Below are 14270 nucleotides of genomic sequence, written 5' to 3'. Positions count from 1 at the left end.
CCTAACCACAGTGTCCTTTGCCTTACAGAAGCTTTGCAGTTTATGAGATCCCATTTGTGGATTCTTGATCTTAGAGCATAAGCCATTGGTGTTTTGTTCAGGAAATTTTTCCAGTGCCCATGTGTTCCAGATGCTTCCAGTTTTTTCTTCTATTAGTTTGAGTGTATCTGGTTTGATGTGGAGGTCCTTGATCCACTTGACTTAAGCTTTTGTACAGGGTGATAAGCATGGATCGATCTCCATTCTTCTACATGTTGACCCCCAATTGAATCAGCACCATTTGCTGAAAATGCTATCTTTTCTCCATTGGATGGTTTTGACTCCTTTGTCAAAAACCAAGTGCCCATAGGTGTGTGGGTTCATTTCTGGGTCTTCAATGTTATTCCAGTGGTTTATCTGTCTGTCTCTGTACCAATACCATGCAGTTTTATCACTATTGCTCTGTAATACTGCTTGAGTTCAGGGATAGTGATTCCCCTGAAGTCCTTTTTTATTGTTGAGGATAGTTTTAGCTATCCTGGGTTTTTTTGTTATTCAGATGAATTTGCAAATTGTTCTGTCTAACTCTTTGAAGAATTGGATTGGTATTTTGATGGGGATTGCATTGAATCTGTAGATCGCTTTTGGTAAAATGGCCATTTTTACTATATTAATCCTGCCAATCCATGAGCATGGGAGATCTTTCCATCTTCTGAGATCTTCTTCAATTTCTTTCTTCAGTGTCTTGAAGTTCTTATTGTACAGATCTTTCCGTGCTTGGTTAAAGTCACACGGGTACTGTTATTATTTGGATCTATTATGAAGGGTGTCATTTCCTAATTTCTTTCTCAGCCTGTTTCTCTTTTTGTGTAGAGGAAGGCTACTGATTTATTTGAGTTAATTTTATACCCAGCCACTTTGCTGAAGTTGTTTTCAGCTTTAGTAGTTCTCTGGTGGAACTTTTGGGATCACTTAAATATACTATCATATCATCTGCAAATAGTGATATTTTGACTTCTTTTCTGATCTGTATCCCCTTCACCTCCTTTTGTTGTCTGATTGCTCTGGCTATGCTCCTGAGTTTTTATCTTAGCCATTCTAACTGGTGTGAAGTGGGATCTCCAGGTTGTTTTGATTGTCATTTCCCTGATGACTAAGGATGTTAAACCTTTCTTTAGGTACTTCTCATCCATTCCATACTCCTCAACTGAGAATATTTTGTTTAGCTCTGTACCCCATTTTTAATAGGGTTATTTGGCCCTCTGGAGTCTAGCCTCTTGAGTTCTTTGTATAGTTTGGACTTTAGCCCTCTATAGGATGTAGGATTGGTAAAGATATTCGCCAATCCTTTTGTTGTCTTTTTGTCCTAATGACAGCATCTTTTGAAGTTTTATGAGGTCCCATTTGTTGCTTCTTGATCTTAGAGCCTAAGTCATTGGTGTTTTGATCAGGAAATTTTCCCCAATGCTCATGTGTTTGAGGTTTTTACCCACTTTTTCTTCTATTACTTTGAGTTTATCTAGTTTTATGTGGAGGTTCTTGATCCACTTGGACTTAAGCTTTGTACAGGATGACAATAATGGGTCAATTTGCATTCTTCTACATGCTGACCACCAGTTGAACTAGTACCATTTGTTGAAAATGCTATCTTTTTTCCACTGGATGGCTTTAGCTCCTTTTACAAATATCACATGACCATAGGTGTGGGTTCATTTCTGGGTTTTCAATTTTTTTTTTTTCTGGAGCTGGAGCTGGGGACCGAACCCAGGGCCTTGTGGGTTTTCAATTCTAATCCGCTGATCTACCTTCCTGTCTCTGTACCCATACAATACAGTTCTTATCACTATTGCTCTGTAATACTGCTTGAGGTCAGGGATTTCGATTCCCCAAGTGTTCGTTTATTGTTGAGGATAGTTTTCCCTATCCTGTTTTGTTTGTGTGTTTTGTTTTGTTTTGTTTTGTTTTTTGTTTTTGTTATTCCAAATGAATTTGCAAATTGTTCTTTCTAACAAACCTTCACAGGATAAAGAGCTGCTCCTGCTATTGATGCCAGACAATGCCATCCTATGCTACATATGCTGCTGGAGTCATGGGTTCCTCCATGTGTACTCTTTGGTGATTTAGTCCCTGGGAGCTCTGGGGAAGGGGTCTGGTTCATTGATTTTGTTGTTCTTCCTATGGGGTTGCAAATCCCTTCAGCTCCTTCAGTTCTTTCTCTAACTCCTCCACAGGGTTCCCAGTGATAAGTCTGCAAGCATCTTAATCTGTATCAGTAATGATCTGGTAGAGACTCTCAGGAGACCATCCATATCAGGCTCCTGTCAGCAAGCACTTCTTGGTATCAACAATAGTGACTGGGTTTGTTGGCTGCATATGGCATGAATCCCCAGATGGGACATTCTCTTGATGGCCTTTCCTTTGGTCTCTACTCTACTGCTTTTCCCTGTATTTCCTCCTATCAGTATTTTATTGCCCCTTCTAAAAAGGACTGATGCATCCACATTTTGGTCTTCCTTCTTCTTGAGCTTTATAAGCTGTATTACAGGGCAATTGCTATAAAAATTGCATAGTATTGGTACAGAGACAGGCAGATAGATCAGTGGAATAGAATTGAAGACCCAGAAATGAACTCACACACTTACCGTCACTTGATCTTTGACAAAGGAGCTAAAACCATCCACTGAGGGGTAAACAGCATTTTCAGCAAATGGTGCTGGTTCAACTGGAGGTCAGCATGTAGAAGAATACACATTGACCTTTTCTTATCTCCTTGTACAAAGCTCAAGTCTAAGTGGATCCAGGACCTCCACATAAAACCAGATACGCTGAAACTAATCAAAGGGAAAGAGGGGACGAGCCTTGAACACATAAGCACAGGGGAAATTTTCCTGAACAGAAAGGGTAGCTTTCTAATCGAATGGCATCTGAAGTGTTTTGAATGAAAATGGCTCACACAATCTTACAGAGACTGGCACTATTAGGAGGGATGCCTTGTTGGAGAAAGTGTGTCACTGGGGTGGATTTTGAAGTTTCAGATGCTGGTCCAGTCTCACTCTTTCTGTTGATCCAAATGTAGAACTCTTAGCTCTCTCTGCACTACTGTGTTTACCTGTGCTTCCCTGCTTCCCATCACGAAAATAATGAACTAAAACTTAAAATTTTAAGCCATCCCCAATTCAATGTTTCTTTATGAGAGTTGTTGGGGTCATGATGTCTCTTCACAGTATTAAAAATCCTAACAAAAACATCATTCAGTTGTTTAAACTACCTTTGGAACTCACTAATTTTTTTGTCATCTTTTTCCTTTTCTATTTCCTTTTAAAATTAATAGAAATAACACACAATCTGACAAAATGCACACATTTATCTTGGTGCTAATTAGTTCTGTGACCGACGACCAGATCCATACTAATTAATTTAACCAGACTAATGATTGACTTACATTTGTTTAGTTTTCTTTCAGAGAAAATGAAACAACTGGATTTAAGGAAGCCTCTAAAAGGGAAAACAGAAAATGAATTCTCTTAGAAACACACTCTAATTAGGGAGAAGGCATTCCATTACTGTTAGAAAAAAGTTTGGTTTTACTGCTGAATTGAAGTTCCATCCAGCTCTGCATAAGAGATCTGAATGTGTCTTCATACATCCTTGGTTATAGCAATTATTTCGAGACCTATCTCTCATGACAAAAATGCACATGATGTGCTTGGTGCCTTTATTCATACATGTCTTGTTCACATGTGCACTTGCAGAAACACTCATACAGCTCAACGGTTGTTGCTGTTTTTTTTAATGAAATAATATATATATATTTCCCCCCAGAGGATATATTGGGCCCTCTGTATCTAGAGTTAAAGTGGTCTGACATGGGCACTTGAAAGTGAACTTTGGTCCTCTAGAAGAACAACAAGAATGCTTAGTCTGTGTGCCATCTCTTTCAGCCCCACATTTTAATTTGTTTGTTGTTCTTTTGTTTTGTTTTCTACTTTTCTAAAATTATTTTTCGTGGGTGTGTAATTTGCCCCAGCTTTATTGAGACACACAGACAGTCCATTTTTGCACAACAGGTCCCATGTCCCTGAACTCCCTCAGTCATAGACTAACAAGAACACTCAGCCACTCGATTCTCATTTTTCTTTTAAGTATATGGCTTGCTGTTTAAGTGGTTTTTAACTTCACAGCTGACACCAGTAAACTTGAGCCAGAAACTTTTTGGCAGTCATGTCCTCGGTGATTTTGAAGTCTGGTTCGCACAGCTGCAGTAATACTTGGTGAACTGTTAGAAATGAAAACATTGAGGCTCCCACCCAGTATGTACTGAATCAGAGACTGCTGGTGGAATTCAGTGTCTCCCTTAAAATGTCCCTATGGTCAGGAGGCCAAAGGAAGTTCCAGGCTTACTAATTTACAGAAACATAATAGTGCCTTGTGTTTGAATATTTCTTATACTGTGCTGATCATAGTGAGACACTGGGAACGAATGAAGTAAAGAATGAAAATATTTTCAAAGTATTTAGAGAAAATCAGTAAGGATAGAAACTTAGTTCAGGAGGCAAAATACACTGTGTTTATGCAACTGGTCAGTTTTGGGTCTAACATTTGGCAAAGATAGGAACACAATCTTCAAGAAAATGTAAAATGCCCGGTATCACAAATCTAAGGATACCATTATCTTTTACCTAGCAGATCCTGAATAACCAGTCCTTCAAGTTCTGTGTTACAAAGGTCTGTCAGATGATACTGGACCAGAATGCTGAAGATTTATGCTCTTATATGTTACTGACAGGAGACTGTACTGGTAGGCAGTTATCTCTTCAACCTGCCTCATATCTGGAAGCCATATTAGGTTTCCTATATTTTCAGATAATATTGGTCATTCTCAGATTTATGATAGGGTTGAAAACTAGTTATAGTCTCATAGCCCACCCATGCTATTTAACATTGAAAGAATACATATTTAATTCGATCGTTATCAGATAATACACAAACTAGCCAAGACATAACATATAGATTTTAAGCCTCTCTTAAGCTAGGATAAATAATAAAATGTCCTATTTTATTGACAAAAATAATGGACCGAGTATTAAGTATATTTTGTAATTGATAAATTACAAAATGATAATAGTTGTGCTCAGCTTATATTTGAGAGAAAAAGTTCTTTTTAATTAGACCGAAAGGTGAAGTGTAGGTTGATGTCTATACCCATGTGAGGGCTGGCACAAGTTAAGGTGAGGTCTGTAAATAGACAGTAAAATGTAAGGTGGGGACAAAGGTTTTGTAAGGCAGGGGAGAAGAGGAAAAGAGAGAAAACCAAGGTGGAGGCAGAGAAGGATGACCCAGATCCATGTGGCTTTAAATGGCCACTGGTAGTTATGACTATTTATTTAGGGATGGATTTTTATAGGTCAATTTATCTTATTTAGGTGGGTGGTTTATATCATTATCAGTTGGCTCTGAGTTTATTGTGTGGACATATTGTGGATTGCAAATTTAACATATAAATCTGACTGCTAAATTATAAGCTTTTTGAGTCTTGATTTTAACGGATTGCTGGGAGTTTATACAATAACTTTTAGGGGGTGGATGCCAAGAAAGTAAACAGAGATGGGGCAGAGAGCTATGAGAGAGTAGCCACTGCTGGGACCAGGGTGTTAGTTGCTGGGAGAGTGGGCAGAGTCTGTGGCAGGGATCTCTAGAATCCTGATTTTATCTGCTGGAACCAGAATTCCTGGCTGGCAGAGAGACAGCCAGGAGAAGGTGGCTAGCAGTGGGAGCGGAGAGACTGCCAAGGCCAGAGAGTAGCTGGGGGTAGCGTGGCGTGGTGCCCTAGAACAGACCGCTGCAGAGATGAATGTACCCACTAATGCCATGCAGCCCTACAGTGCCAGCACTAGCTCGGGATAAAAGATTATATTATTTAATAATTACTACAACAGGAGAAAACAGGAAATATTATCTTTCAATATCAAAACATTATCTGTCAACAGAGAAAATACCAGAACAGGAAGTGAGATTGGGGGACACAAGACAGCTTTCCCGGTAGGCTTTCCCTTCTCTGTGAATTCCAAAGAGAGGAGAGAGGAAAAGTTATCTGTAGAAGTAGATGTAATAGCTTCTGATAAACATTTTTGTCCTTGTTTTCTGAGGTGATCTCATGTAAAGCCCTGGGACTGTTCCTAAACTGTGGTGTCCATGACCCACGTTGGGTCCCAGAGTGCTGTCCAACACTAGCGTACAGGTCCAGGACATACGTACTGTGGCTGACTGAGGATTCTAACTCGTGTTTATGGAAGCATTGTCATTTATAGTTTGGTAAGTTTACACAAAACTTACATTTGAGGCTTTTACCAAAGCACTGGGCAAAGCTGCATGTTTTAACACTGTGCAGTTTGCAGACATCACTCATTTTCAAGTTCAGCTTCTGTTGACTTGTTCTTAAGAAACGTTTACATAACAGTGTAACCTACTTTTAGGTTACAGTCCAGTTGAAACTACTGTGATCCTGTGAACGGTCAAGGATGTGTCAAAGCTGTACAGTATGAAGATATAAAATAGATTTCAGCTATGCCTGGCCAACTATTGGCGCTTTTAAAGAGGGACACTCCGACATTTTCTGAGGACCTGTTGCTCTTGTGCTGGCAAGAGCTGCGGTCTCTCACCTCTGCTTAATCCAACTCTTCTTCTCTCTCTACTTCTCATGAGTTCCAGACTTAGCTGCCTGAATCCAGCCTTTTTTATTATAGTATTTTAATTTTGAGACAATGTCCTACTATCCAGGGGGAGGTGAATTAGAACTCATGGTCTTCGGCTTCACTCTGCCTCACCTGATTCTTTTTAGAATATTTTGATTTATTCTTTGAGAAATGGATACATGGCTACAATATATTTTGATCATATCTACTTCTACTCTCCCCTCCTAATTCTGCTACCACGAGTTCCTCTCAACTGTATCGGCGTTTTGTTTTTAATTACCATTGGGTCCAATCAATGCTTCTATGTATACGTCACTGGAATAAGATCAACCTACTAGGGGACACAATCACCAAAAATACTGGTTTTTCCTCCCCAGCATCCAATAGTTCCCCAGCTAGGCTGATCATTTTGGCCATAAAACACACCCCCTTTCTATTTCATGCTCTTTTCTCTCTCATTGTCTCTCTTTTCACTCATCTCACTTTCTACTGTTAAATTATCTTTTCTTTTCTTGCTTTTATTTCTTTTTCTTTTTTCAACATAGCTTCTCCTAGGCAGGGCTGACAGTTCCTAAATAACCATAAATGATTTTGATCTTCTGATCTTCCTGCCTCTACTTTCCAAGTGCTGGGATTGTAGATGTACACTCTTGGGTACCACTTTTAAGCAGTGCTGGGGATTGAACCCATGGCTTTCTGCAAGCTGTATTTCATTTTGCTAGCATATTCAAGAATTTCTGTATTTATTTATTTGCAAGTCTGAGAGTTAAATTCACATAGGGAAGGGAAAAACAAATTAGGACAATTCAGAGCCTTGTATAAACAGAAAATCATAATAAATAACTTAGAGTCACAGCATTGAGCCCTGGAGGCAGTTGGGAGTCTACCGGGATCCCGCTGTGTTTCCCAATGTGCTTCTAAAGTCCATCATTGGGGAAATGTTTGTCTGAGTGATGGGGGTTTCTGCATTGTTATACAGAATTCAAATTGTGGGTAATTTCTAGAGTTCATGTTTTGTAGATTTTTTAAAAACACCTGTATTTTGTATGGCTTTTATGGAAGATGAGACTACAAATGGCCCACTCTGAACAGTGACATACATAGATCCTTTCATTCTCAACTAAATCTCACTCCACAAAGTATTAGTAATCTATCTGAATGGCAAAGCAAAACAGCAAAAGTAACATTAATGAATATTTACTATGTGACCCTCGAAGAAAGACCGCACAGAAATACCGTCTCACAACATTTTTCTTCCCCCTGAATCTCAGCCATTATTTTCAGCTTCCTGTCACATATATTGTTCGTAGACATACGGGCTAAACAGTGAATGCAATGAACTGTGAACAGCTCTTGTGGACACTGGAAAGAGTGAATCATTACACCCTCCCAACATTCTGTATTTTGTGGTGGTGAAGATATACTAAAGGCCACCATGATTCTTATCATTCTGCATCAGAGGTAATTTGACAGATAGAGCTTTTCCTCTTTCCCTGTTTTTTCTGAAGAGCTTTGAGCCGAGCATAAAACCAGGATTAGACAGTCATGATTAGATTAGAGTATGATTATTTGCATTTCAAGGTAAATGTTTGAGATGTTGTCTTTTAGCTTTCACGGTAATTTATGAGTCATCCAAAATCTTTTGCAATTTCTAATTCTATCAATAAAGAAATGGTCAGTGCAACTGATGCATTGCTGATTCAGATCATTGTGCTACCTGCTACAGATCTGTCAGCTAGAAATCCTCAAATTATTTCACTGCTCAATCTCTTTGCAAAGCTGGGTATAAAAATGATGTGTAATATTTGGGTTTTTATGAGTTGAATGACTTAATACCTCCAAATGCATTAAAAGGTGTCTTCCAGTGTTTTTCTTCATTTCCTCACATACATATTTATCAGGTGTCTGGTTTGTGCAAAGGATAAATACAGTAGTGAACAGAACAAATGAACAGTTTAGTGACATCATGTTTTGAGGCTTCCACAGTGTTTCTCTAAGCACATGATCTGTGTTTAAGAATCTTGCTTAAGATGTCAGGCTCAAATTTGAAACTGAGTTATGAAATATCAAGTTGGAATAGTCACTTGAGGAAAAAGCTTGACCATGGAAAGTTTTCTGAAACTTTTTTGTCTAAAAACTGAGAGATGTGTTCTATAGTTCTGGATGTCCCTTCTGACTGTAGCTGCAATTTTGTTGGTGACTCCTTTTGCTTGCACTTAAACTTAATTTGAAGTATTATACTTACAAATAGATGTAACAACATTTCATACCCTATATCTAATATTCCTTATTGTTAATATTTCATGGTGCTCTGATAGGTTTGTTAAAACTAATGAACTCAGACTGATGAGCAACTTTCTAATTCCTGGGCATTATTCCAACTTCTTGCCGAGTGCTGTGTGGGGGTTTGCTTGTTTGCACGAATACTTAATCCTCTCATTCTGTTATCATGTGTCCTTCCTGCGGTGTGACAGTTTCTAAAACTTTCCCTATCTTGAGGGCCTTGACAGTATAGAGGGGATAATGGTCAAGAAGTAGTTAGAGTGCTTCTAACTTTGGGTTTCTTTTCTGAGGCAAGACAGAGGTTGTAGGTTTCAAAGATGAAGGCCATAGGGGAGTTTCTTACTTCCTGCCATGCTGGTAAACTGATCAACTTTGAACATTCTTTCTCATTCTGCATTTGTGGGTGGGTAGGTGGGGTATCTGCCTGTGTGTGTCACTGTACTGTGTGTGTGTGTGTGTGTGTATTTGTCCATTATCCATCTATCTATCCATTTGTCTGTCTGTCTGTATGATGTCTTGTCATACATAAGCAGGTTAGAGGACAACGTGAGAGAATTGGTGCTGTCCTCACGCTCTGTGGGGCACATGGATTAGCATAGGTTGTAAGGTGTGGGGTCAAGTGAATATCCACACTGAGTTAGTCATACAATCATAGGGTGTATAGACTGTGCTAGCAGACAGACATAAGAACTGGGAAAGTGGGGTATTCATACAATCATAGGGTGTATAGACTGTGCTAGCAGACAGACATAGGAACTGGGAAAGTGGGGTGCTCATACAATCACAGGGTAATAGACTGTGCTAGCAGACAGACATAAGAACTGGGAAAGTGGGGTGTGCTTAAACCCTGAGAATCTCAGAGATCTGAGATGGCAGGATTGGAGCTACCCCATTCCAACCTCCAGGGCCAACTCTGGAACACATAACCTTGATCATTAACTGAGGGAACTAATGAAACTCAGGCATGTAGCATATCATGTGGAGTTCTTCTGCATGCAAATGAAGTTTGTAGATAGCCTTAGCCTCAGCCAATGACTTCCATTTCCTGAATATTTTCACACTCTTCCCCCCCCAAAATATGAAATTGCTGGTTCACCCTAAATAAAGGATATGGGCCTACATCTGCCCCCAATAAAGAAATATGAACAAGCTAAGATCATCTCAGATCTGCTTCATTAAAGATTGCGATGGGGAAAGCCTTCACCTAAAAGAGCCATGACATTAAGACTCCTGATGAAGGTCTTTCCTTTTCTCCTGCCCTTTTGACACTTGGCACTTGTTCCCAACCAGCCCAGTATCTGCCAGGCCTGGCTGCACTTCCCCTTCCTGTCAGCTGTGAAGTCTGACTCCAGAGGGTAAACATGGACCTTGGATATCCATTCCTGACCTCCTTTCTCAGCCAGTGGACCAGAAGTGTCTGAGCACCCCGAGATGAGATCCATTCCAGACTTTGCCTTCCTCTTCCAGTCTGGCAGGCAGCAGTGTTCTGACACCCTGAAGGGAAACTCACAGACGGATGCAGATTCTCTGGGACAGACTTTGTCCTACCTTCTCTGAGCTGGTTATTGGCAGTGTCCAGACATTCCCAGCACAGGGACAGAAGCGTGTCACAAGCCATGACCAGCCTGAACATGCTTTTGATGGATAGATAAGAATTACGTGTAATTGGTGATTTAATGTGTCATGTTATAGGAAAACATCTTTTTTAATTTTATTACCAAATACACACTGATTTTTTTGAATAATTTATTGAGATAGAAAAAATATAAGAAAATATTTGTCTTTTTATCATTGAAAAGAAATCTTCCCTGTATAACAAAGACATACAATTAAATTCAAAATTAACAAGATATAGCTTTTTATTTTTTTCAAAGTTTCCACAGACTTAAAAGTAATAAACACACACTTAGCTATGTGGTCCAAAATAGGGAACAAAATAGACATGTGAGTGGGTAAGCAAATAGCCATGATTTTCAAGAAAACTGTCTCAAGTGAGCAATCTTCATAATGGTATTAAGGCTTCAATATGTTTTATGCACAAAACCTGGTTTCTTTCCTTTCAGCTTAGTATTTCGACTAAATGAACACTACCCTCTGAATGCAGGAGAATACATTAGTATAGCTTTTACAGGATTAGAAGAACAATGGTTATATTTTATAATGACAAACAGATCTCACTGAAAACAAGAAGAGTGTCTTAGTATTAATATGTTCTATTTTGTGTACCCTTTTCAGATCAATACATAAAAAGAAATATACTTCTCCAGAGAAAATGCTATTAGTAGGAAAGCATTACCTGGGAAGTCTTTCCCGTGGGCATTCTATGAAATAAATACCCACAGCAGTGTACTCTGGCTTCACACTGTGTCCACACGGGGTTTACATATGATATTTACAGTTGTCACAGATCCACAGAATGTAGTACAAATAAATTCAGGGCTTGGACTTCACAGCTGCTTGTGCTCTCATCAATGACATGTCAAAAGTCATGGCAAAATTTTCCACTCACATCAATGTTTTTTTTTAATTTTCAATTTCTTCATTTTATGAAGCATTTTACCCTGCCTCACTCAAATCTGGAACTTATTGATTTCCCTAGCCCAGTTGATGGTTGCATCAAATGGCTTTAAAGATTCTGTAAGATTAGCCCTTGGTAAACTGGATGGTAGTATTTAATAATTTTACAGGTAAGGGTTTTCAGTGATTCATTAGGTACAGTGGACAGCTATAGAAATAGCTGAAAGATATTGGTTTTATGCTACTTCTAAATTCTTAGAGATATTTGGGGGTGATTGTCTAGTTTTAAATATTGGGAGTTTATTGGCGAGCGAAAGCCGATCAGAAAATGGTCATCTTGGGACTGGAAAGACATTCAGTGGCTCAGAGCCCTAATGAAAGTCATTTTTTTTCTTTTGACGACAAGCAGCCTCAATTCATAGCCCTACACCTAAGAAGGAAATGCATAATTTAAAAACAGTCCTTTCTGCAATCAAGTCAAGACAATATTAGCTCATAATAAATATTTAGAGGACTAAAGAGATAGCTCAGTCAATCAGGGGCCTGCTGTACAAGCGTGAGGATCTGTGTTTGACCAGAACCCACATAAAAGAGCTGACAATGGTGGTAAATATTTTGTGATCCCACTGATGTAGAAACAGATCATAGAGGGTCCTTTCTAGCTAGCTCTGCTTAGGTGACAGATCACATACCGTGAAATCCTGTTTCAGATGAACAACACCTGAGGTTAATCTTAGCCATTATGTGTGTACACGCACCACACACACACACACACACACACACACACACACACACACACACCCCACATGTTGTATATAACAGTATTATTTACTCAAACCCACACCATTGCAAACGGTACCTTATATCCACAGCTGAAAGCATTTAGCCACAGATGTCAGTGTGCTGTGAAATGGTGACCATGGCAGCCTATAAAGGGACGTGTTGGAAGGGCAACTTAAGAACAGCTGGAGAGGCACGCTGAGCTGTTTCAGAGACTGAAAGGTTAAGAATCAGCTGAGACGCAGAAAAGGTGCAGACAGTATCCAAGTACAGATCTTATTTGCAAGTGATAATCAGGTATGCTGAACATTGTTAATGTGGAGATTGGCATATGCTTGAGGAGTCCAGTGTATCATTGAGGGAAGTTAGGATGACATGTTTGCACTTTGAAGGTTGATCTCTCTAAATTTAGCAGTGGACTTGGAAGCCAAAGGGATGTTTGGTTACAGCACATCAACACTTTCACGGTAATTAACCTGTTGAAACACTAACACAGTGGGACAAGCCTGGGAGGCCTTTGAGAGTAGTGAGTATTGACTGAATATACCTGCCATGAATTTCCTGCGTAAATCCTGAAACACTGCATAAATCCTTTAATAAATACTCACACTAAAATCCTACTTGTGTTTGTATCAGCGATTTTGATATTGGGTATTGAACTATAATTCTTTACAAATACAGCCAGGTTTTCAATGAGCTGCAGAAATAGAGCCACTTGACACCAGCATTCTGTATATTTTTATTGAAGGTGCACCAAAGGATACATGATGTTGTTTATAGTATTTATGCATGTATGTCCTTATCTAGAGAAATAAATGTAGTCGGAAAATAGGAAGGCTGGAACTAAGAAACAGGAAAACAGTTAACAATTATCCTCTGTCCTTATTAACTTAAAAAACCCTGCATAGCAATGCTACGGTAAACATATCGTCCGAATTCCTTCAGGGAGGCCATACGATCGGGGAAATTTGTGTTATGCCTATTCTCCCACAGAATACTTTCTACTCATACTTGTAGATATTGTGAAGCACCCTCTAACCTCTCTTTAATGTGTGCAATTAATTTTGGTCATTTGTAACAGCTGCAGGGTTAATTCCCAGGTGACAGATACTGCAGGCGAGCCACTGTTATCGTCATTAGCAGACTAGCGTCACTGATGTGCGTTTAAGTAGCAAAAGATGCAGCCATGCTTTTCTAACTCTTTGCCCTATGCTGTTTTGAATACAGAAAGTACCGCAGGGACCCAAGTAATAGCAAGAAGTGCGGACATGCGCAAGAGCAGTGAAGTAACCACGGAGCTCACCTCTAACACGGAGAAAGGCCTCACAGCAGCGGTGGTAGCCGCGGGCAACAATTCAAGTCCTTCCACAGAGACTGAGGAAGAAAAGGCGAAAAGGCTGCTTTACTGCTCCCTATGCAAGGTGGCTGTGAACTCTGCCTCCCAACTGGAGGCTCACAACAGCGGTGAGATACAAGCCTTTATTTATTTATTTATTTATTTATTTATTTATTTATTTATTTATTTATTTATTTTACCTCAACTGGTCTGCAATTATCTTCCTCTGAACAGATTAGTTATTTTGTAGCAGGGAAACAAGCAGTAACAGAAAACTGGCAATTATTCCATGGAATTCATCAGCCAGTAAAGCCAAAAAATGACTAGGAAAATATCACTTTTGTGGGGACAAATGAAGCTTTATTAGGCTTGATTAGTGGTTTTTGTTTTGGTTTTTTGGTTTTGTGTGTGTGTGTGCGTGTGTGTGAAACTTCAGAAAAGAAAGTAGAATGTCATGCTAGAATATGTTTAGTATTTGTTTGTTTTCTTCCTTTGTTTCTATATTACCATACGCTTGTTTCCAAATGAAACCTCAACCAACGTTTAGTGTTGTTTCAACCCCTCAGACATAATTCTTCTTTCTTACATTGTTTTAATGCCACATGATATCTGAGCCAAATCTGTATGATGTGTTCAAGTGTATACTTTAGAAAACTTTTATTACGTACCCCGGTGAGGCATTA

At 39.2% G+C, this 14270-nt stretch overlaps 1 protein-coding gene across 1 annotated transcript in view; it reads left to right on the top strand.

The window, feature by feature from the left end:
- Window positions 1-14270, top strand: part of Znf385d (zinc finger protein 385D) — a 351240-nt gene that overhangs the window by 312973 nt on the left and 23997 nt on the right. Inside the window, exon 5 of the mRNA XM_032918333.1 lies at window positions 13479-13715. Coding sequence (XP_032774224.1) covers window positions 13479-13715 — 237 coding nt within the window. The remainder of the gene's footprint in view (window positions 1-13478; window positions 13716-14270) is intronic.

Source organism: Rattus rattus, chromosome 12, assembly GCF_011064425.1.
Source record: "Rattus rattus isolate New Zealand chromosome 12, Rrattus_CSIRO_v1, whole genome shotgun sequence".
Classification (NCBI taxonomy): domain Eukaryota; kingdom Metazoa; phylum Chordata; class Mammalia; order Rodentia; family Muridae; genus Rattus; species Rattus rattus.
This window is presented reverse-complemented; position numbering and strand designations above follow the sequence as displayed.